The sequence below is a fragment of the Coregonus lavaretus genome (assembly GCF_964263955.1).
Source record: "Coregonus lavaretus genome assembly, chromosome: 3".
NCBI lineage: Eukaryota > Metazoa > Chordata > Actinopteri > Salmoniformes > Salmonidae > Coregonus > Coregonus lavaretus.
In genome coordinates, this window is record NC_139990.1 from 7,631,864 (window position 1) to 7,656,146 (window position 24,283).

Below are 24,283 nucleotides of genomic sequence, written 5' to 3' on the forward strand. Positions count from 1 at the left end.
GTTTTTACCAAAAAGTTCTATTTTGGTTTCATCTGACCATATGACATTCTCCCAATCCTCTTCTGGATCATCCAAATGCACTCTAGCAAACTTCAGACGGGCCTGGACATGTACTGGCTTAAGCAGGGGGACACGTCTGGCACTGCAGGATTTGAGTCCCTGGCGGCGTAGTGTGTTACTGATGGTAGGCTTTGTTACTTTGGTCCCAGCTCTCTGCAGGTCATTCAGTAGGTCCCCCCGTGTGGTTCTGGGATTCTTGTGATCATTTTGACCCCACGGGGTGAGATCTTGCGTGGAGCCCCAGATTGAGGGAGATTATCAGTGGTCTTGTATGTCTTCCATTTCCTAATAATTGCTCCCACAGTTGATTTCTTCAAACCAAGCTGCTTACCTATTGCAGATTCAGTCTTCCCAGCCTGGTGCAGGTCTACAATTTTGTTTCTGGTGTCCTTTGACAGCTCTTTGGTCTTGGCCATAGTGGAGTTTGGAGTGTGACTGTTTGAGGTTGTGGACAGGTGTCTTTTATACTGATAACAAGTTCAAACAGGTGCCATTAATACAGGTAACGAGTGGAGGACAGAGGAGCCTCTTAAAGAAGAAGTTACAGGTCTGTGAGAGCCAGAAATCTTGCTTGTTTGTAGGTGACCAAATACTTATTTTCCACCATAATTTGAAAATAAATTCATTAAAAATCCTACAATGTGATTTTCTGGAAACAAAATTCTCAATTTGTCTGTCATAGTTGACGTGTACCTATGATGAAAATTACAGGCCTCTCTCATCTTTTTAAGTGGGAGAACTTGCACAATTGGTGGCTGACTAAATACTTTTTTTCCCCACTGTATAACATTTTTGACATGTGTTTTTCTGGATTTCTTTTTTGTTATTCTGTCTCTCACTGTTCAAATAAACCTACATAATTATAATTATAGACTATTCATTTCTTTGTCAGTGGGCAAATGTACAAAACAGCAAGGGATCAAATACTTTTTTCCCTCACTGTAAGTCATTCTGGATATTTTAATTATTTTAATATATTGTCACAAATGTTTAATTTGTACAGTTCTTTATAAAAAATGTAGTTATTTGTTATATTTGACTGTGTAAAACCTAGCAGTACTACTTATTTCCCTGAGAGTGAGGAGGATATATAGCATATTGCAAAAAAACATGATTATTGGTCTCGCTGAAATGAAACCATCAAGTGATAGATTTTAAACAAATACATGCCTGTCATTGAACAACCCCATGCCATGATTAGATAGTGAAAAAACACACAATTCCATTAAACAATAAAAGCAAATTGACCAACATTTCTGAAAATGAATATATAGCGATTTGTAATGAAACTCTTTACTGCTATTTTACATTTTATTGTGTTACAAAGTGGGATTAAAATTGATCTAATATATTTTTTTGCCAACAATCTACACAAAATACTCTAACGTCAAAGAAAAATTCATAACTAAAATATAGTCGTTGCATAAGTATTCAGCCCCTTTGTTTAGGCAAGCCTAAATTAGTTCAGGATTAAAATGTGGCTTAACAAATCACATAAGTTATATGGACACATAGTGTGTAAAATAATAGGGGTTGACATGATTTTTGAATTACTAACCCTTCCTCTGTTCCCCATACATACAAAATCTATAAGGTCCCTCAGTCAAGTATTGCATTTCAAGCACAGATTCAACTACAAAGACCAGGGAGCTTTCGAAAGCCTTATAAAGAATGGCAGTGATTGGTAGATGGGTAACAATAACAAATCAGACATTGAATATCTGTTTAAGCATGGTCAATAATTATGCTGTGGATTATACACTGCTCAAAAAAATAAAGGGAACACTTAAACAACCCATCCTAGATCTGAATGAATGAAATAATCTTATTAAAAACTTTTTTCTTTTCATAGTTGAATGTGCTGACAACAAAATCACACAAAAATTATCAATGGAAATCAAATGTATCAACCCATGGAGGTCTGGATTTGGAGTCACCCTCAAAATTAAAGTGGAAAACCACACTACAGGCTGATCCAACTTTGATGTAATGTCCTTAAAACAAGTCAAAATGAGGCTCAGTACTGTGTGTGGCCTCCACGTGCCTGTATGACCTCCCTACAATGCCTGGGCATGCTCCTGATGAGGTGGCGGATGGTCTCCTGAGGGATCTCCTCCCAGACCTGGACTAAAGCATCCGCCAACTCCTGGACAGTCTGTGGTGCAACGTGGCGTTGGTGGATGGAGCGAGACATGATGTCCCAGATGTGCTCAATTGGATTCAGGTCTGGGTAACGGGCGGGCCAGTCCATAGCATCAATGCCTTCCTCTTGCAGGAACTGCTGACACACTCCAGCCACATGAGGTCTAGCATTGTCTTGCATTAGGAGGAACCCAGGGCCAACCGCACCAGCATATGGTCTCACAAGGGGTCTGAGGATCTCATCTCGGTACCTAATGGCAGTCAGGCTACCTCTGGCGAGCACATGGAGGGCTTTGCGGCCCCCCAAAGAAATGCCACCCCACACCATGACTGACCCACCGCCAAACCGATCATGCTGGAGGATGTTGCAGGCAGCAGAACATTCTCCACGGCGTCTCCAGACTCTGTCACGTCTGTCACATGTGCTCAGTGTGAACCTGCTTTCATCTGTGAAGAGCACAGGGCGCCAGTGGCGAATTTGCCAATCTTGGTGTTCTCTGGCAAATGCCAAACGTCCTGCACGGTGTTGGGCTGTAAGCACAACCCCCACCTGTGGACGTCGGGCCCTCTTACCACCCTCATGGAGTCTGTTTCTGACCGTTTGAGCAGACACATGCACATTTGTGGCCTGCTGGAGGTCATTTTGCAGGGCTCTGGCAGTGCTCCTCCTGCTCCTCCTTGCACAAAGGCGGAGGTAGCGGTCCTGCTGCTGGGTTGTTGCCCTCCTACGGCCTCCTCCACGTCTCCTGATGTACTGGCCTGTCTCCTGGTAGCGCCTCCATGCTCTGGACACTACGCTGACAGACACAGCAAACCTTCTTGCCACAGCTCGCATTGATGTGCCATCCTGGATGAGCTGCACTACCTGAGCCACTTGTGTGGGTTGTAGACTCCGTCTCATGCTACCACTAGAGTGAAAGCACCGCCAGCATTCAAAAGTGACCAAAACATCAGCCAGGAAGCATAGGAACTGAGAAGTGGTCTGTGGTCACCACCTGCAGAACCACTTCTTTATTGGGGGTGTCTTGCTAATTGCCTATAATTTCCACCTGTTGTCTATTCCATTTGCACAACAGCATGTGAAATGTATTGTCAATCAGTGTTGCTTCCTAGGTGGACAGTTTGATTTCACAGAAGTGTGATTGACTTGGAGTTACATTGTGTTGTTTAAGTGTTCCCTTTATTTTTTTGAGCAGTGTATATTAAACCACCCAGACACATCAAAGATACAGTTGTCCTTCTGAATTGAGCTGCAGGACAGGAAGGAAACTGCTCAGGGATGTTACCATGAGGCTATTGGGGATTTTAAAACAGCTACAGAGTTCAGTGTCTGTGACGGTAGAAAACTGAGGATGGATCAACAACATTGTCGTGACTCCACAATAATTACCTAAATGATAGAGTGAAAATAAGAATACAAATATACAGAATATATTCCAAATATTCCCAAACTTGCATCTTGTATGCAGCAAGGCACTAAAGTAATACTGCAAAAAAGAACGGCAAAGGAATACACTTTTTGGCCTAAATGCAAAGCCTTGTGTTTGGGGCAAATCCAACACATCACTGAGTAACTGCCTCTTTATTTTCAAGCATGGTGGTGGCTGCATTATGTTATGGGAATGCTTGACATTTGCAAATACTGGGGAGTTTTTCAGGATAAAAAGAAACGGGATGGAGCTAAACAAGCACAGGCAAAATCCAAGAGGAAAACCTGCTTCAGTCTGCTTTACACCAGAGACTGGGAGTGGAATTCAGCTTTCAGCAGGACTATAACCTACAAGGCCAAATCTACACTGGAGCTGCTTACCAGGAAGAGAGTGAATGTTCCTGAGTGGCCAAGTTACAGTTTTGACTTAAATCTGCTTAAAAATCTATGGCAAGACTTGAAAATTGCAGTCTAGCCATGATCCCCCAACATCTTGACAAAACTTGAATAATTATTTGAAAAGAATAACAGGCACATATTGCACATTCCAGGCGTGAAAAGCTGTTATAGATATATCAAGTAGACTCACAGCTGTGTTTCTAACATGTATTGACTCAGGGTGCTGAATAATTATGCAACGACTATATTTTAGTTATTTAATTTCTAATAATCGTTAAAAAATATATATATATAATTTTTCTTCCACTTTGACAGAGTATTTTCTGTAGATTGTTGACCAACATTTTTTATTAAATCAATTTTAATCCCACTTTGTAACACAATAATATGTAAAGAAATCCAAAGGGTCTGAATACTCACACATTCCCGACTCTTCACAGCTGTGAGCTCTCACACTCAGCAAGAGAGGCCGGGCAGTGGATGTGTCCCAAATGGCACCCTATTCCCTATATAGTGCACTACTTTTGACCAGAGCCTATAGAAAGCCCATAGGGCTCTGGTCAAATGTAGGGAATAGGGTGCCATTTGGGACACAAACAGAGATTGTTTCTGGGGCATGACATCATCCAACATTACTATTGCTGTCGGTTACGCAATATTTCTTTAAGAGAAGTAGTTTATTTTTTCGTTCCATTCACCAATGAAAAAAGGGAGTACATTTAGAGAGTGCCACCGATGAGGTCATGTAGCTGTCTGTGCCAGTTTTGCCAGCCACACAGACACTCTCTCCCTCTTTCCTCTCTCACACACACACACACACACATACAAACACACTCAGCAGCGACAGTATAAGAGTCCTGGAGCTCTGTTTACTACATAGAAACCCTGTAACACTGTGGATTATATGATTCCGTCACAGATCTATACTGGTACATTACTCCAACAGGTTGATATTTCTGTCTGGCTGATCACCCTGAAACCATGCCGTACAGTACTCTACCTCATGTGACAGAGTCAAACAGATATCCTTCACTGTTCCACACATCCAATAAGTCCCAAATGGCAACCTATTCCCTTTATAGTGTACTACTCTGGTCATACGTAGTGCACTTTATAGGGAATAGGGTGCCATTTGGGATGCACTGAAGGCCTCACTGTTTAACTAGCAGAGTTGTTGAATTCTAGAACGGAGCTAACTTGACCTACTTTCAGTAAAGCTAACCCAGATGCTATACAATTAATAACCCACAAGTCTCATTCTCTAATCTGCTGAGCCATTTGTCAAGCTAAACGATAAAGAGTTTAAAATACATCAACTTTACAAAACACTCTTTCTATATCTTTTTCCCAATACAAAGTCCAGAAACGAGTCATTCAATTCATTATAAGATTCCAAGACAAGCAACAGTTGTACGTTGGCCATGTCAAATTCCTCAAGTCAAAACAGGTATAGATATGAGTCCATAGAGAGAGCTACTAGTCAGGGGAGAGAAGGAGAGTGCTACAACACAAAGACCAACCAACCCCAGGCTGTGGGTCAGATGTTAGCCAGAGACCTTTCTGGTTCAGAAACATGACACCATATAGTCCCCAAGCACAGGGTCAGCACGTGAGGCCATTTCCTGTGTGTGGCTGGGGAGTCCCTTGGAGAGTCTAGCGCCTGTTTAAAGTTGTAGATTGTGAAGTGGTTTGTGTGTGTTTTGTGTGCTGGATTTTACTTAGAGCAAATTCTTCAAGACAGCCTTTAAAAACCAAAAAAGGTGAATAAGTGAGAAAAAGGTAAAGTAAAATGGAGAATCATAAAGATATAACTTTTGAGTGAATTACAGGGGTAAAGGGCTAGAGGGAGAACATGTAAACTGTGACTTCCTCTGGTTGGGGATAGTGTGTGTAAAGGTGTAGAGTTACACTCCATTTCCTCTCTGTTCCAGCCTAGGAGGAATGAGAATAGCCAGAGGGTGAATGGGGCCCCACAGAGAGAGAGAGAGAGAGAGAGAGAAGAGAGAGAGTGTGTGTGTGTGTGCGTGCGTACATATGTGAGAAGGAAAAGGTGAGAGAGTGTGCAAGAGCATAGGCAGCATGAAAAACATGACATACATAAGAGGTGAGTATCTGTTCCTGTTTTTATTGGAAGAAATAGTTCAGGATAACAAGCCCAAACAACAGCTCCTTTAATCTCTGTCACCATAGAGAACCATGCAGAAACATGAACATCATGTGAAACAAGAAAGAGCCTTCTGATTGGTCGGTACCATGAAAGAGAATTCTGATTGGTCAGTACCTGAGGTGAAGAGCAGGAAGTGTTTTGGGCGGGACCTTGGATGCTCATCATACTGGATCCCATAGACATCTGTCTTTCCATCTGAGGAACATAACAAATCACTAATTATTTCTACACAATTTCACCTTGAAAACAAGTCAAATCTATTGAAATCTATACAGCCGGTAAATGCTTCCTACTTCAATCAGTTCCAAAGGGTAATCACTAGATAATTACAATGTAATACTAGGACTTGGTAATAGCAATGTAACAAGAAATAGGTATTTCTCAAGTATAGGCTCATTAAAGAAGGCCAGTGTCAGTAACTTTGTATGTACTCACAGACATGTGCTGGGCAGATGCTCCCTGCATGGCTGGGTCTGGTAGGGTGCCAGGCATGGAGGCGGCCAGGGGCTGTCTCTGTCTGTTGTTCCTCAGGTGCAGTAGGGAGGAGAGGGGCCCAGGGACAGGTCTGAGATCAGTGGGAGAAAGACATAGTGAGATGTCAGAGAACCTCAGTAACCAGCCTCTACACTGGTCTCAGATCAGGGACAGAGAAAAGAGAGAGAAACATGGGAGAGCGGTAGAGTGGAGAGGATGAGGGAGAGACTGAAAGAAGAAAGAGATTGAGATGTAAAGGGAGAAAGTTCGATGTAGCTGAGAAAGAGATGGAAAGTACGGTGAGATAAAGCAATAGAAAGAGAGATGGAGGTTCAATAAAAGTGATAGAGTGATAGAGTGAGACAGAGACAGAAAGATGGAAAGTATAGGGGGAAAGAAAAGCGAGGGGAAAAGTAATAGATTGAGCGGAGGGAGAGACATGCGCCACAGAAGGGGCTGGGGTGCGATGTGATGATGTAATGTTTTTGGCTCTCAGGCAATCAGACTGCGTTGTCCTCCCTCGCTGCGCTGAGGTCATCCCTGGTGATGTCACCACTGACTCTGTAGCAAGCAGCGATTTAAACGTGCAAAAAGAAAAGAACGAACCCGAACCAAAACAACGCCTCCTAACGTAACCATAACAGTCCGCCCGGGCCAACAGCCAGACACTCGGAGATGGGGTCGTCGTGGAAACCAGTGGTAAACACAGGGAGAAACAGTCGGATCCCCGGAATCCAACACGGATCACCTCATTGCTACAGCAAGCTCGGCCTGGGCTACAGAGGAAGACGTTGTCTGACTTTAACTGGCCATGTAATATGGTCCCTTCCCTTCCTTACTCAATGTACTCTCCTAGGCAGTACTATGCTGTAATCAACTGGACTGTAATACTCAACTGTCCTATGCTGTGTTGTGCTGTGCTGTAGCTAAGCCCACTCTAACTCTTCTGAAGAACTTCTGTTACTTCTGAAACACTAGGGCTGTGTCCGAAATGGCACCCTATTCCCTATATAGTGCACTACTTTGACCAGTGGCCTATGGGCCCTGGTTAAAGGGAATAGGGTGTCATTAGGGACTGAGAATAGACCTCTAGCAGCAGTGTCTTCAAGTTCTGAAACATAGACTCTGAATCAATCAATGAACGTCACCAATTGGCCAGAGAGAGAATGTAAGGGTTCATAAAGGTACGTTAGAAGGTATCAATAACACACAATCTTTCCAGCACATGGACTGACTAGACAGCTCAACTCTCTGCCTCACACACCAGAGATTAGTAACTGTATGTGTGACAGGTTTCAGAAAGCAGGGCCAGATGTCTGGAGTTGAGACTAAAGACAGAGCCATGCCTAATCTCCATGCTCTGCAGTGTGATAACCACGGCCATGTAACCAACACCACCACCACCACACTGCCCTGGTCTCGGACTGCAGCAGGGGCTGGAGTTGGTTGGGGCCGGGGCTGGAACCTGGGACCAGATGACTGGTTTGTGTCAACGGCCGAGGGAGAGATGACGGGTGAGGGGAAATATGGGGAGAGAAATAGAGAAAGAAAGAAAGATAGAGAGGCAAAGGGAAAGACAGAGTGATAGAAAGGGGGGAGGGGGTTGAATGGGGACCAATGGTGTATTTTAATAGCCAGTAGCCCCATCTCGCTCCCCCATCTCTCTCTCTCTCTCTCTCTCTCTCTCTCTCTCTCTCTCTCTCTCTCTCTCTCTCTCTCTCTCTCTCTCTCTCTCTCTCTCTCTCTCTCTCTTCAATTGTTCTCTCTCTCCCCCATCTCTCTCTCTCTCTCTCTCTCTCTTCAATTGTTATCTCTCTCCCCCCATCTCCCCACCCCCCCTCTCTCTCACTCCCTCTCTCTCTAATTCATTAAGGCCTAATAAATTAGACTGTCTGGGGAATGACAGCCTGCTCCAGACAGAATGAGTTATGGTTATGACAGCAGAAGGGGAGGGGTGAGAGGTACAGGGAGGGAGGGAGAGAGAGAGATGAGAGAGAGGGGTGAAAGGTAGAGGAAGCAGGCAACAGTAACATGTTGAAGAGATGTGTGTGTGTTTGGCGTGTAATTGTGTGTGTGTGATTTTGTGTGTGTGTGTGTCTGAATCTTTGTCTCTGTGTACTTACCCTGAGTGTGTGAGCATGGAGTGGGCCTGTGTGATGACTGAGTTGGACTGGGCAGAGGGCAGTGCTTGCTGTCCAGCCATGCTGCAGCTGAGACCCCTCATACCACCATGGGACTGTGGTTGGTGTTGGGACTGTGGTTGGTGTTGGGACTGTGGTTGGTGTTGGGAGTGGGGCTGGGGCTGGTTTGCACATGATGATCCATTCTGAGGGAGACTCTGAGTCTGAGAGAAGAGGAAAAGACGACTAGTTTTAATATGTACTCTGAAAGAATCCACACTTCTACATACCAATTTTACATCTTGGAGTGTGTGGCATTGTGTGTGTGTGCATGAATGCGTGCGTGTGCACACGTGTGTGTGTGTGTGTCTGTCCGTTGTGTGTCAGTCTGTCTGGCTGCTTACCATGCTAATAAGAATGTGATCGCATGGTGTTTCTTACCTGCCGCACCTGTCAATGGTGTCTGTCTGTCACTAACCTGTCACTCAATACTTCCCTGTCAGTCAAAATACCTGCCAGACCTGTCAATCAAAATACCTACCAGACCTGTCAATCAAAATACCTGCCAGACCTGTCAATCAAAATACCTGCCAGACCTGTCAATCAAAATACCTGCCAACCTGGTGAAGGACTCATATTTGTTTGTATGTTCCATTTGCTAGTTTCATACGAGAGCCTAGAAACCTTGCTTGCTCTTTCTGGGTATCGGTAGAGCACTTTGTGACATTTGCTGATGTAAAAAGGGCTTTAGAAATGTGATTTGATTTTAAACCTAGCATGCAAGACAATCAGTATGCTCTCTGGCTATGGTTATGGCTTAATGTGCTAGTACAGTAATTACTGTCATGATAAATGACAGTTTTGTAGTTCAAGTCCATAGAGATAGAAGACTCTATTTGAGTTGAGGACTTTCACCATTTTGAAGTAGGCTAGTCAACTGGGTGGAACTTCCTATGGGTTAAGGAAGGACCACATAATTCCATCCAGGTCACCAGGAGGGATCAGCCAATGAATTACTCTTGAGCAAATATTCCATTACTGCAGGTGGCAGTAAATCGCCAACCTTGGCTTTATACCTGTTCAAACAACACACTCCAGGTGGCAGTATGCACCCTTTCAGAATGTTTGCCAACTCATAGAGATGGCCTCAATGGCCCTGCAAGTGCTCTTACAAATGCCATAATTGGACAGATACAATGATGCAATGTCTATCTAAGTTTATTGCTGCGTTCACATGCTAGTCGGAACTAGGAAACTCTGATGTCGGAAACATTTCCGACATGCTAACTGGTTGTAGTTATACATGTGCCGCGTTCAACAAATCAGAAAGTCTGACATTTTGGAGTTTCCTAGTTCCGACTAGCATATGAACGCGGCATATGTTAAAGTCTCATCCGCTTGCTGTATATGTCTGAGATTTCATGGGAATGTAGTTTTTTTGTGTGTAACCTGTTTAATGTTCTGCTCCTCCTGTGCCTGGCGGAACTCCTGTTCAATCTCATTGAAGAGGCCCACCTCCTCACAGTTACGCAGGAAACGGGTCGGCGTTGGGGTCTGGTCTGATTACACACAGCACAGAGAGAGCAAACAGACATTAAGCATCAAACAGAAATCATAACAACCATGATATTGCTACATTTACATTGTAGTCATTTAGCTCTTATCCCGAGCGACTTACAGGTGCAAATTAGGGTTGAGTGCCTTGCTCAAGGGCACATCAACAGATTTTTCACCTAGTTGGTTCAGGAATTCAAACTAGCAACCTTTCGGTAACTGGCCCAACGCTCTTAACCACTAGGCTAAACGCCCATGTCGAAGTACACAGAGAGGTTTTGGTTATGGCAGAGACAGATCTAAACCAGCACCTCAGGCAGCTTACAGCTAGCATGGTTTCAACATCACTAGAACTATGTTCAACCTGCTTTGTGTAGCCTTCCCTACACCACCATGACAGCCTTCCCAGCCACAGGCTCAGGAGCAGATCACCATGGTGTAGGTTGATGTTGCCCATAGCCGCTGTAGTCAGTTTTACATCTTCCTCACTAATGGTTAAGGCTAGGATTGGGGGCGGGGAAGCTGATCCTAGATCTGTACTTAGGGGAAACTTCACCCCAGAGCGATCACCATCGTAACCGAGATAAGATCAGACAGAGACTGATTCTCTCACCTGTAGTCTAAACTATCTGGGTTGAAAGGTTGCGAGGTCAGGAGTCAAGAGTCACAGGCTCGGCACTCCTTTGTTTTGACAGGAGATTTCCTCCAGGGCTGAGTGTCTACAGACCCCTGCAGGATAGAACCTGACTGGTGGGGGTCAAAGGTCAACAGAGATGTTTCAGCCCAGAGAGACAGACAGCCATTGCCACGGTAACAGCCAGACAGGGCTTTCCCCTGGCCTGCACGATTGAGAGTGTGTTTTTGTCTGAGGCTGAGCCTTGGCCACCAGTGCTCTAGTATGTTGTGAACCAACCGTTCTCTTCTCATCTCTGTATGTGCTGCAAATACTATAGTATCTTACCTCTACTTGTTATCACTACAAAAGCAGGTACAAGTCATCATTTTACTGTACTGTTCTGTATGTCATGCTACTGTACATATGGGATCCAGTTCCATCTGTTTGTCAGAGATACAGCTTATCTGGTTTCATACTGTATCCTCTCATCCTCACATTTCATCAGCCACTGAAGAGAGGTCACACGCGCATACAAGCACGTAAGCACACACACACACACACACACACACACACACACACACACACACACACACACACACACACACACACATAGACGAACATGCATGCACATGTTCACACACACACACACACACACATACGCACACACACATACGCACACACGGACATACACACACGGACACACACACCTGAACCAGACAACACTAAGCTTGAGTGACAGACAGCTGGTCAGAGAGGTGAAGGGGGGAGGAATGGGGGAGGGAGGAGAGGGGGAGGGATAAGACTGATAAGGACACTCGTATTCTACTGGCCGGAAGGGACGAGAAATATTGTCAGACACACAAACTCTACACTAAAAAATCCTGACAGACTGAGCACATTAGTGAAACACAAATAAAGAACTCTGGGTAATAAGTTAATAAGGGTGAAACAGGGGGACAGAGAAAGTGAGAAAGAAAGAGTCAGGGTGAAACAGAAAAGGAAAAAGAGGGACAATCTATGGTAGTGGAGATTATCCTTGACTGGAAACAGAACAAACAGAATATAAATAATCATCATTACAAAGCTAATGTCCTCTCTATGCGGTCTACATCTATTCATGTTATTCTCACCTGCGAGGGGATCAGCCTTGGTGCAGGAGAACTTCAGGGTCATCTCATGCTTGTGTCTGTGGATCATCAGGTGGTCTTCTCTTTGGAACCGCTGTATGGGGCGAATAGAGAGAGAGATCAACTTAGCATGCTCACTAAAACATAGATTTATGAAATTATTTGTTAAGTGGCATAAATGTATAAAATCTGACTAAAATAAGATATTAGATATCAAATCATAATGCGGTGAGGAGATTCTTTACTAGAGGTCCACACACACACCTGCGAGCAGCCAGGAGCGCTGCATCCATAGGGCCGGTCCTGTTCATCATTCATCGCTATTACAAACCTACAGTCAGAAAGACAAGAGGAGAGACAAACCTACAGTCAGAAAGACAAGAGGAGAGACAAACCTACAGTCAGAAAGACAAGAGGAGAGACAAACCTACAGTCAGAAAGACAAGAGGAGAGACAAACCTACAGTCAGATAGACAAGAGGAGAGACAAACATAAATAGTCAGCATTTTAAGACTGACTTAAAGTCAGCAACAATCTGGACATTATTTTGGTTTAAGATCAAGTCAGATGCGATCTGACATAATCAATTCCCAATAACACTGACTGACTTATTCCTATACAGTATATAGGACTAATAAAAATTGAAACTAATCCAATCCTAGCAGTAGTGTCTCATATCCATACCACATCCCAACCCACTGATGATGGATGACTGTTGGGATGGAACCTTATCTCAGAGACAACGATGCAGTCAGGGTCAGTGTGAGTGTGACACGTCGAAGGGCCCTGAGCTTTTCCTAATCAGGATGTGATAGAGAAGATTCAGGGCAACATTTTCATAGTGCAAAAGAATTGTACAAACTGCAAAAATGACCATAAATCAGAAACTTTTCTTCAACAATGTGCGTTATAAACAGACACAAATGGCTGTTAATATGTCTGCTACACCTGACTGAATGACACTCTACTCTTAGGTAGAGGTGGGCGTTATGGACAAAACAACACGGTCATAACCATGTCCTAATGTCATAACAGCTGACATAACATGGTCATAACACTGTCATGACCCATATAGTTACACCTGTTGTGACATGTTGCATTATTTTATGGCTGGTTATGACACCTACATAGGAGTGTCAAAACCCACATACTGTATATTCAAATGTGTTTTTTCCCTGCCAAGAAGTTTCCTTTCGTTTGAAAGTTTGTTTCTTAATTATTTTGTTGTTTTTGTAATGAATTTTGTAATTGTTTTTTAAATAACTTGTAGAAAAAACACTATGACACTGTCAAGGAGCATTATGACCATCCTGTGTCACTTTACTTGGACTAAGAAAATATACTTTATGACACTGTCAAGAAGCATTATGACCATCCTGTGTCACTTTACTTGGACTAAGAAAATATACTTTATGACACTGTCAAGGAGCATTATGACCATCCTGTGTCACTTTACTTGGACTAAGAAAATATACTTTATGACACTGTCAAGAAGCATTATGACCATCATAATCTTATAAGCCAGATAGGCCTATCACATACATGCCCTTATGTCAGACATCAGTCAAAAAGAGGGTGTCTTGTCCTGCTCCTGAAATCTGCTCCTGCATTCATCCCAGTCATCAGAAACAGAGCATTGGGGGTAGGTGCATGTCTGACATCAATGTGTGTGCAATTACAATTATAATTTAATATGGTCAATTTCAGAAAATGTTATATAACATAAACATACTGTTGACAAGTAGGCTATGGTGTAATGGAATGTCTTGCCTTGTGTGGTAGGTTTTGTGAGTTTTGACACTCTTATGTAGGTGTCATAACCAGCCACAAAATAACACAATATATGTCACAACAGGTCTAAATATATGTGTCATGACAGTGTTATGGCCATATTATGACAGGTTATGACAAGTTATGTCAGCTGTTATGACATTATGACGCTGGGTGTCAAGTGTTACCCAAAAATCCATATCGCAATAAATTGCCTGAATTTATGTAATAATGATAAATAGAAGGATAAGTTTATAACATCAATGTGCACAACAGTTCTTTAAATGATCCTTTAAACTACTACTACTAGATTGATGGTTGTAGCCATCAATTATCCCATCAACAATCACCCATATTAGCAAACTTATTTCATTTCAAACTTCACATTGTCTGCGATAAGTGATCGGTATAATCTGTTTATCATCCCAGCTCTACTCTTAGGCATAATCTTGACTTGAGACGTGATTTAAGCTTCAGTATAGTGTAGGCCTATGCTGTGATTGCCTTTGTTAGAGAGCACTCAATAAGTCCCATTTCTGAACAACACAAGCATTGAGACTTGAGAGAGACTTGAGAGAGACTTGATAGAGAGAGGGACAGAGGGTTCATGCCAACCCCCAGCTGACCCCTACCACAGCAGTGAAATTAAGATGGAGGAGGGGATATGATGGGGGTAATTATGACTTATTAGAAGTGCTAGCCCTTCATTTTCTGAGACCAGGACCTCGTGAACTCTGACACCCCAGACATTCCTCACAGCCATGTCAAACGCGTCCCACGGCCCGGGGCTCTGGTCAACAGTAGTGCACTATACATATGTAATAGGGGGCCATTTGGGACGGAGACAGAGCTGTGTCTGAATCAGGACACAGAATTTCAGGAGAGCTGATGCCTGGGTCTTATGAGGTCTTATGAGGAGAGCTGGGTTGGTTGGTTGGTAAACTCCTTGAAGGTGTTTTATTTCTTACCTGGCAGCGCCCTCTGAGAAAGCTGTTCCAGTCAACTTTATAAAGACAACAGAAAGGCACCCACACATTATGCTGCCAATTGCCATCTTTACTGACAACGTTTTGATCCACAACGATCTTCGTAAGGTCACTTTATATCAAGGCCATTATGGTTTCAGCTTGAGCTCTTTAGACCTGGAGTCCTTCATGGTCAAACTGCCACATCTGTTTGTGATATTACAACAACAAAGACTGCAAACAACCAACACAGTTTTTTCCCTCGGACATCATTGCATGTGTCATAGAACAACAGCATATGTACTGCAATTTTTTTTACCTTAATGCTCGACACTCCCCAGCTCTGCTTCATCAACAAAACAATAACAACGACCGTGGGGTGGACAGTGGCGCTGTTTCCCCTACTGCGGATTCCATCTTTAACCATCAGTGACCATGATGACCAGCCCTGAGCCTGGATGCAGAATACACCGGTCGTTGTCTAACCATAGAGGTTAGCCACCATACTTGTCGTTCGGCCACACTACAGCCGTCACTAAGGCAACTATTGTCCCCCCCACACACACACACCAACCAACATACACTACATAACCAAAGGTATGTGGCCACCTGCTCGTTGAACATCTCATTCCAAAATCATGGGCATTAATATGGAGTTGGTCCCCCCTTGCTGCTATAACAGCCTCCACTCTTCTGGGAAGGTTTTCCACTAGATGTTGGAACATTGCTGCGGGGACTTGCTTCCATTCAGCCACAAGAGCATTAGTGAGGTCGGGCACTGATGTTGGGCAATTAGGCCTGGCTCGCAGTCGGCGTTACAATTCATCCCAAAGGTGTTCGATGGGGTTGAGGTCAGGGCTCTGTGCAGGCCAGTCAAGTTCTTCCACACCGATGTCACGGATTCTGCCGAGGCTGCTCCTCCTCCTTGCTCGGGCAGGCTTCGGCGTTCGTCGTCCCCGGAGTACTAGCTACTGCCGATCGATGTTTCGGTGTTTGTCTTGTTTTGTCTTGAGTGGTTACACCTGTTGTCTATTATGTTTGATTGTAGATCCTATAATTACCCTTGTCTCACGTTTGGTATTTGTGTGTTATTGTTTGTGTCTAGGCGGTATCGGCATCGCTTTTGTCATATGTCATGTATGTTGTTTTTTCCCTCCCGGTTCGGAGGTTTTGTTTTGTTCTTTACTATTAGTAAAATACGTCTGCTAGTATCTCTGTGTCCTGCGCTTGACTTCACTCACCGCATACACGTCGCTCCTGACAGAATAACACACCTCACCATGGAGTCAGCAGGATCAGCGGTGCCAACGGGATCACTGGAGGAGCGCGTAATCCACCAAGACGCCATGATCCAGAAACTGGGCACCGCCATGCAAGATGTGATGGACACCTTGAGCCGATGGGAGAGAGGAGGTTTGCCCACACCTCCTCCAACAATACCACCACCCTCAGCCATACCCATCGTTCCATCTCCGGAGTCCAGTGGGATTCGGCTCTCGCTCCCGAGGGCTTATGATGGCACCGCGGCCAGGTGTCAGGGTTTCCTGCTCCATGTAGGACTCTACCTGGCAACCATTCACCCGGCGCCCTCGGGATACGAGAGCGTTTCCGCCCTCATCTCCTGTCTGTCCGGCAAGGCACTGGAGTGGGCCAACGCCGAGTGGAGGGGAATAGACGCCGCTACAGTCAGTTATGCGGAGTTCTCCCGCCGCTTCAGGGTGGTTTTCGATCATCCCCCAGAGGGGAAAGCGGCGGGGGAGCGTCTGTTCCACCTCAGACAGGGGAAGAGGAGCGCGCAGGAATTCGCACTGGATTTCCGGACTCTGGCTGCCAATGCGGGATGGAATGAGAGGGCCCTCATCGACCACTATAGGTGCAGCCTACGGGAGGACGTTTGCCAAGAGCTGGCCTGCAGGGACACCAACCTAAGTTTCGATCAGCTGGTGGACATGTCGATTCGTCTGGATACCCTGTTGGCTACCCGCGGACGTCTGGAGCTGGGGCCGTCCATTCCATCCCTCAGCACCTCCGAGCCGAGCCCTATGGAGCTCGGGGGTGCTGGTGCTAGAGAGAAGAAGAGAGAGACCAGGAGAGAGGCCGTCCCCTGCACCAACTGTGGCCGCAGAGGACACTGCGGTTCGGTGCTGGGGAGGGTCTCCTAGGGATCGAGGCAGCAGGCCACGCACTGATGAGTCATTCCAGGTGAGTAAGCACCCAACTCACCCAGAGCTCTCTGTTGTCCACATGTGTATCCAAGTTGTGTTTCCCGAGGTTTCTTCTCACTCCCAGCATAAGGCGCTAGTCGATTCAGGCGCAGCTGGGAATTTTATTGATCGCAGTTTCTCGTATAAGTTAGGGATTCCCCTCATACCAGTTGATGTGCCCTTCCCTATCCATGCCCTAGACAGCCGCCCTTTGGGGTCAGGATTGATTAGGGAGGTCACAGCGCCACTTAAGATGAAGACGCAGGGGGTTCATGAGGAGATTATACAGTTGTATTTGATTGACTCTCCTGCGTTTCCTGTAGTGTTGGGACTTCCCTGGTTAATATCTCATGACCCCAACATTTCATGGCAACAGAGGGCTCTCAGGGAATAGTCTGATCAGTGTGTCGGGCGGTGTATAGGTGTTTCCGTAGGGGCAACGACGGTGGAAAGTCCGAACCAAATGCCCGCACTGCACATTCCTCCTGAGTATACAGATTTGGCACTCGTCTTCAGTAAGAAGAGGGCGACTCAATTACCACCTCATAGACAGGGGGATTGTGCGATAGACCTCCAGGCAGGCGCTGCACTTCCGCGTAGTCATGTGTATCCTCTGTCTCAGGAGGAGACGGCGGCTATGGAGACATATGTCACCGAATCTCTGGGACAGGGATACATACGGCCATCCACTTCTCCTGCGTCCTCAAGTTTCTTTTTGTGAAGAAGAAGGATGGGGGTTTGCGCCCGTGTATTGATTACCGTGGTCTCAATCAGATTACCATTAAATACAGTTATCCTCTCCCTCTGATTGCGAGTCATTACACGGGGCGCGATTCTTCACAAAATTGGATCTCAGGAGCGCTTACAACCCGGTGCGCATTAGGGAGGGAGATGAATGGAAAACAGCATTTAGTACCACCTCGGGTCACTATGAGTATCTCGTCATGCCATACGGGTTAATGAATGCTCCTTCAGTCTTCCAATCATTTGTGGACGAGATTTTCCGGGATTTGCATGGACAGGGGTTGTCCGCGTCAGGGGTGGAGATGGAGATTGCCAATTACGCACGGCTGAAACGCGGTCAGACTCCCACCACGGTTAAGGAGGTGCAGCAGTTTTTGGGTTTTGCCAATTACTACCGGAGGTTTATCCGGGGTTTTGGACAGGTAGCAGCTCCCATCACCTCCCTGCTAAAGGGGGGCCCGGTGCGTTTGCAGTGGTCGGCTGAGGCGGACAGGGCGTTTAGACATCTGAAGGACCTGTTCACCTCGGTTCCGGTGCTGGCACATCCGGACCCCTCTTTGGCGTTCCAAGTGGAGGTGGATGCGTCCGAGGCGGGGATTGGTGCTGTACTGTCTCAACGCTCGGGCACGCCTCCTAAACTCCATCCCTGTGCCTTTTATTCTAAGAAGCTCAGTCCGGCGGAACGCAATTATGACGTGGGGGACAGGGAGCTGCTAGCGGTGGTTCAAGCTCTGAAGGTGTGGAGGCATTGGCTTGAGGGGGCTAAACACCCTTTCCTCATTCTGACTGACCATCGTAACCTGGAGTACATCCGGGCAGCGAGGAGACTGAACATGGCTAGGTGGGCCATGTTTCTTGCCCGGTTTGTATTTAAGCTCACGTATATACCAGGGTCACAGAACGTGAAGGCAGACACCCTGTCCCGGCGATATGACACAGAGGAGAGGTCCATTGAGCCCACTCCCATACTTCCGGAGTCTTGTCTAGTGGCACCGGTGGTGTGGGAGGTCGATGCGGAGATCGAGCGGGCGTTACGTACCGACCCTACTCCTCCTGAGTGTCCAGAGGGGCGGAAGTACGTGCCGCTCGAGATCCGTGATCGACTGATATATTGGGCTCACACGTCACCCTCCTCTGGTCATCCGGGTATAGGTCGAACGGTGCACTGCCTTAGCGGGAAGTACTGGTGGCCCACCTTGGCAAAGGACGTGAGGGTTTACGTTTCTTCCTGTTCGGTGTGCGCTCAGTGTAAGGCGCCTAGACACCTGCCCAGAGGGAAGTTACAACCTCTACCCGTTCCACAACGGCCGTGGTCTTACCTATCGGTGGACTTTGTCACGGACCTTCCCCCCTCCCAGGGGAATACCACGATCTTGGTCGTTGTGGATCGGTTTTCTAAGGCCTGCCGTCTCATTCCTATGCCAGGTCTCCCTACTGCCCTACAAACTGCTGAGGCCCTGTTTACACACGTCTTCCGGCACTACGGGGTGCCTGAGGATATAGTGTCTGATCGGGGTCCCCAGTTCACCTCTAGAGTCTGGAGGGCGTTTATGGAACGTTTGGGGGTCTCGATTAGCCTTACCTCGGATTTTCACCCTGAGAGTAATGGGCAGGTGGAGAGAGTAAACCAGGATGTGGGTAGGTTTCTGAGGTCCTATTGCCAGGACCGGCAGGAGGAGTGGTCGGGGTATATCCCCTGGGCAGAGATAGCCCAAAACTCACTTCGCCACTCCTCCACTAATCTTACTCCTTTTCAGTGTGTGTTGGGGTATCAGCCGGTCCTGGCACCCGAGCCAGATCGAGGCTCCTGCGGTGGATGAGTGGTTTCGGCGCTCGGAGGAGACATGGAACGCTGCGCATGTCCATCTGCAGCGGGCTATCAGTAGGCATAAGGCGAGCGCCGATCGCCACCGCAGTGAGGGTCCAGTTTATGCACCTGGAGATCGGGTCTGGCTCTCGACTCGAAACCTGCCCCTTCGCCTGCCCTGCCGGAAGCTGGGTCGGCGGTTTGTGGGGCCATTTAAAGTCCTGAGGAGATTGAACGAGGTATGTTATAGGTTACAACTGCCCATAAATTACCGCATTAACCCCTCGTTCCATGTGTCTCCTCAGGCCGGTGGTAGCTGGTCCACTCCAGGAGAATGAGATACGAGAGGCTCCTCCGCCCCCACTAGACATCGAGGGGGCTCCGGCGTACTCAGTCCGTTCCATCGTGGATTCGAGACGTCGGATGGGGGGTCTGCAGTATCTCGTGGAGTGGGAGGGGTACGGTCCGGAGGAACGGTGCTGGGTCCCTAGGAGGGACATCCTAGATCCCTCCCTCTTGACGGAGTTCCACCGGAGTCATCCGACTCGCCCTGCTCCGCGTCCTCCTGGCCGTCCCCGAGGCCGGGGTCGGCGCACGGCTGGAGCCGCGCGTCAAGGGGGGGGTACTGTCACGGATTCTGCCGAGGCTGCTCCTCCTCCTTGCTCGGGCAGGCTTCGACGTTCGTCGTCCCCGGAGTACTAGCTACTGCCGATCGATGTTTCGGTGTTTGTCTTGTTTTGTCTTGAGTGGTTACACCTGTTGTCTATTATGTTTGATTGTAGATCCTATAATTACCCTTGTCTCACGTTTGGTATTTGTGTGTTATTGTTTGTGTCTAGGCGGTATCGGCATCGCTTTTGTCTTATTACGTGTATGTTGTTTTTTCCCTCCCGGTTCTGAGGTTTTGTTTTGTTCTTTACTATTAGTAAAGTACGTCTGCTAGTATCTCTGTGTCCTGCGCTTGACTTCACTCACTGCATACACGTCGCTCCTGACAACCGATCTCGACAAACCATTTCTGTATGGACCTCGCTTTGTGTATGGGGGAATTGTCATGCTGAAAGAGGAAAGGGCCTTCCCCAAACTGTTGCCACAAAGTTGGAAGCACAGAATCGTCTAGAATGTCATTGTATGCTGTAGCGTTAAGATTTCCCTTCACTGGAACTAAGGGGCCTAGCCCGAACCATGAAAAACAGCCCCAGACTATTATTCCCCCTCCACCAAACTTTACAGTTGGCACTATGCATTCGGGAAGGTAGCGTTCTCCTGGCATCAGCCAAACCCAGATTTGTTTGTCGTACTGCCAGATGGTGAAGCGTGATTCATCACTCCAGAGAACGTGTTTCCACTGCTCCATTGTCCAATGGCGGCGAGCTTTACACCACTCCAGCCGACGCTTGGCATTGCGCATGGTGATCTTAGGCTTGTATGCGGCTGCTCGGCCATGGAAACCCATTTCATGAAGCTCCCAACGAACAGTTCTTGTGCTGACGTGGGTTGCAGATGCAGTTTGGAACTCGGTAGTGAGTGTTGCAACCGAGGACAGACAATTTTTACACGCTACATGCTTCAGCACTCGGTGGTCCCGTTCTGTGAGCTTGTGTGGCCTACCACTTCGCGTCTGAGCCGTTGTTGCTCCTAGAAGTTTCCACTTAACAATAACAGCACTTACAGTCGACCGGGGCAGCTCTAGCAGGGCAGAAATTTGACGAATTTACTTGTTGGAAAGGTGGCATCCTATGATGGTGCCACGTTGAAAGTCACTGAGCTCTTCAGTAAGGCAAACTGCCAATGTTCCTATGGAGATTGCATGGATGTGTGCTCGATTTTATACACCTGTCAGCATTGGGTGTGGCTGAAATAGCTGAATCCACATACTGCTGTACACACACTTCACTTAGGTAGTGTACACACACTTCACTTAGGTAGGTTTAGCCTGAGAGAGAGTGGGGATATGTTTTGGTTGAGGGAGGAGGGGTTGAGTTATGATGTTAAAGTTATGAGGGAGAGGAGAGAAAAGGAGGAGGAGGGGTTGAGAGATATAAAAGGTGAGTGACAGACAGAGAGAGGAGGAGGGGTAGAGATATAAAAGGTGAGTGACAGACAGAGAGAGGAGGAGGAGGGGTAGAGATATGAAAGGTGAGTGACTGACAGAGAGAGGAGGAGGGGGTAGAGATATGAAAGGTGAGTGGCAGACAGAGGAGGGAACATAAAAAAGTGAAGAGAGGCACAGAGAGAGAGAGAGAGAGAGAGAGAGAGAGAGAGAGAGAGAGAGAGAGAGAGAGACAGCAAGAGAAAGAGACAGCAAGAGAAAGAGACAGCAAGAGAAAGAGACAGCAAGAGAAAGAGACAGCAAGAGAAAGAGAGAAAGAGAGAGAGAGAAAGAGAGAGAAAAATAGAGAGAGGGAGGGCGGAGGGAGGGAGATCGAGGGAGACAGGGAGGGGACACACATCCTATTCCCTAAGTGCACTGCTTTTGACCAGGGCTTTGATCAAAAGTAGTACACTATATAGGGAATAGCTGCCATTTGGGACGCATACAGAGCGGTGTCAGAGTCAGGACACAGAGAGGGAGGGAAGGAGTGTGCTGGGGAACAGCTCCGGGCAGGCTGAAACCTGCTCTGAAGCAGTCACCATATTCCGCCCCTGCTCCACATGTGCGGAGAAGTGACTTCATAGGTGTGTGTGTGTGTGCATATGTGTGTGTTACTGTTGAAAATAAATCAACCACCCCATTCATCATCATCATCATCACTACAACCATGAAATATTAATAGGAATACTAGTTTTGACCAGGCTACTAGGCTACTGAAATTGTATTACAAACTCAAACATGGGCTATAGTATGATGTGTATTGTTTTTGTTTAACAAGAGTTTAGGGCTAAATAATGGTTGCACTAATGCAAAAGACAATAACGTTTAACAAATCACTCGGCATCATGTGGAAACACACACACACACACACACACACACACACACACACACACACAACACTCTGAATTCACCTGTCAGTTTGTTTGCCCAAAATGCTTGTCGTGCGCAAAAACTTCAGCAGTTGTTTATGAAACAATCAACTTCCAACTTCCCTTTTTCTGTAGTCTGTACCAAGTCCTCAATTAACTAAAATCAGCACGGATAAACTGCTACTTCACGTACAGATAATCTGATAGCCTTCAGTCTAACGTGAAGAACATGACCCGCGTTATATCAACCTGAGCCCCTCATAAACAAGCCGACACCGCTGCGGATTGCGGTCACACCCCCCAAATAGACATGCAGCTCGTTGATGAACCCAAGCGGGACTAGCACAGCACACACCAAACTTTAACAAGCAAAATAAAAAATGTATCGCAAAATCTACCAAACGCTGAATTCGTTCCAATCTAAAAATATGTTTTAATCCACCCGAACAGTTGTGGGCTATAGAAAGTTCGTTGTGATAAACTTACCTAACAAGTGGAGCGGACAAGCGGCACTGAGTTGAGAGGAACCACGTTGGACTGAGGCAGGATTACAATACATTCTATTTACAGAAGCATTACATCACCCCTAGGGTGACGTCACGTGGGATTCCTGAACTTCTAAATCATTGCGGTCCGGCTTCGGAGGGGGCGTGGTTAACTACTACCGGGGCTGGGAGCGAGTGTGTGGGTATTATAGGCAACGTTAGGCTGGCATCTCGATCAAACCGCAACCGCCTTCAACAGTTGTCTGTCTGCCTGGGACTGGGTGCGCGGGACGCGACGGGACACCAGACAGATTTTGGGGACAGAGGAATTGAGGGAACTGGGAGGAGGTCAGGGAGAATGGGGAGGAATATGGGAGGGGGAGGTTTGTCACTAGCCTTTGCGCAGAGCCGTACAGGACGTCCCAGCGGGGTCTACCTCTGGGCAGAATGTGTTGATTTGCTTTAGGCTATGTGAATTAGTAAGATATTGTATTTCGAGTTACTTTCGAGATTCCATAATGGCTTTTTATGTCAATAAACACATCAAACAGACAGGAAGTCAAGTCCACATTGATTCCGGAGCCCAGTGGTAATGTAGAGGACCCCATGTCTCTAAAACAAAATAAACAAAATAGAGAGAATTTCAGACCAGGTTTCGAGCCACTCACGGCACACCGGGACAGTCACACCAAGACCCCATTAGGTGGAATGACAGCAGCCTCAGATTGCCTATATACAGTGAGCTCCAAAAGTATTGGGACAGTGACAAATGTTTTGTTGTTTTGGCTCAGTACCCCAGCAGACTGTCAGCTTTAATTTGTGGGTATTTGCATCCATTACATAGTCCCCCCATTATAGGGGACCAAAAGTATTGGGACAAATTCACGTATATGTATTTGGAAACCATGTGTTTGATGTGTTTGATACCATTCCATATATTCCGTTCCAGCCATTACCATGAGCCCGTCCTCCCCAATTAAGGTGCCACCAGCCGCCCGTGACTGGCACCAAAGTTGTCTATGTTTCTGGTGCAACTGCAACATGCCCTTTTTCGACAAAAAAAAAAAGTCATGATTTAACCAATCAAAGAGTCTTGTCTGGAAATGGTCAACAGAGAAATGAGCAATTTATTTATTTTTGTTGAACCTTAAATTTGAATTGGATTAATTTGCCATATTTGGTCAGGCCTTACTGCATGTCCTGCAGCAGCTGTAGAGACAGAGAGTGACTTGGGCCTGTATTCATAAAATGTCTCG

General features: G+C 46.4%; 1 protein-coding gene across 2 annotated transcripts in view; it reads right to left on the bottom strand.

The window, feature by feature from the left end:
- LOC311110491 (cyclic AMP-responsive element-binding protein 5-like) overlaps positions 1-23,106 on the bottom strand; it is a 31,913-nt gene extending 8,807 nt beyond the window's left edge. For both annotated transcript variants that reach the window (XM_084153016.1, XM_084153017.1), the window contains exons 1-7: positions 23,029-23,106; positions 12,353-12,419; positions 12,092-12,182; positions 10,241-10,350; positions 8,795-9,015; positions 6,633-6,762; positions 6,312-6,392 (exon numbers count right to left, since the gene is read on the bottom strand). In XM_084153016.1, coding sequence (XP_084009142.1) covers positions 6,312-6,392; positions 6,633-6,762; positions 8,795-9,015; positions 10,241-10,350; positions 12,092-12,182; positions 12,353-12,406 — 687 coding nt within the window. In that variant the 5' untranslated portion in view covers positions 12,407-12,419; positions 23,029-23,106. The remainder of the gene's footprint in view (positions 1-6,311; positions 6,393-6,632; positions 6,763-8,794; positions 9,016-10,240; positions 10,351-12,091; positions 12,183-12,352; positions 12,420-23,028) is intronic.
- Positions 23,107-24,283: the final 1,177 nt, after the last annotated feature.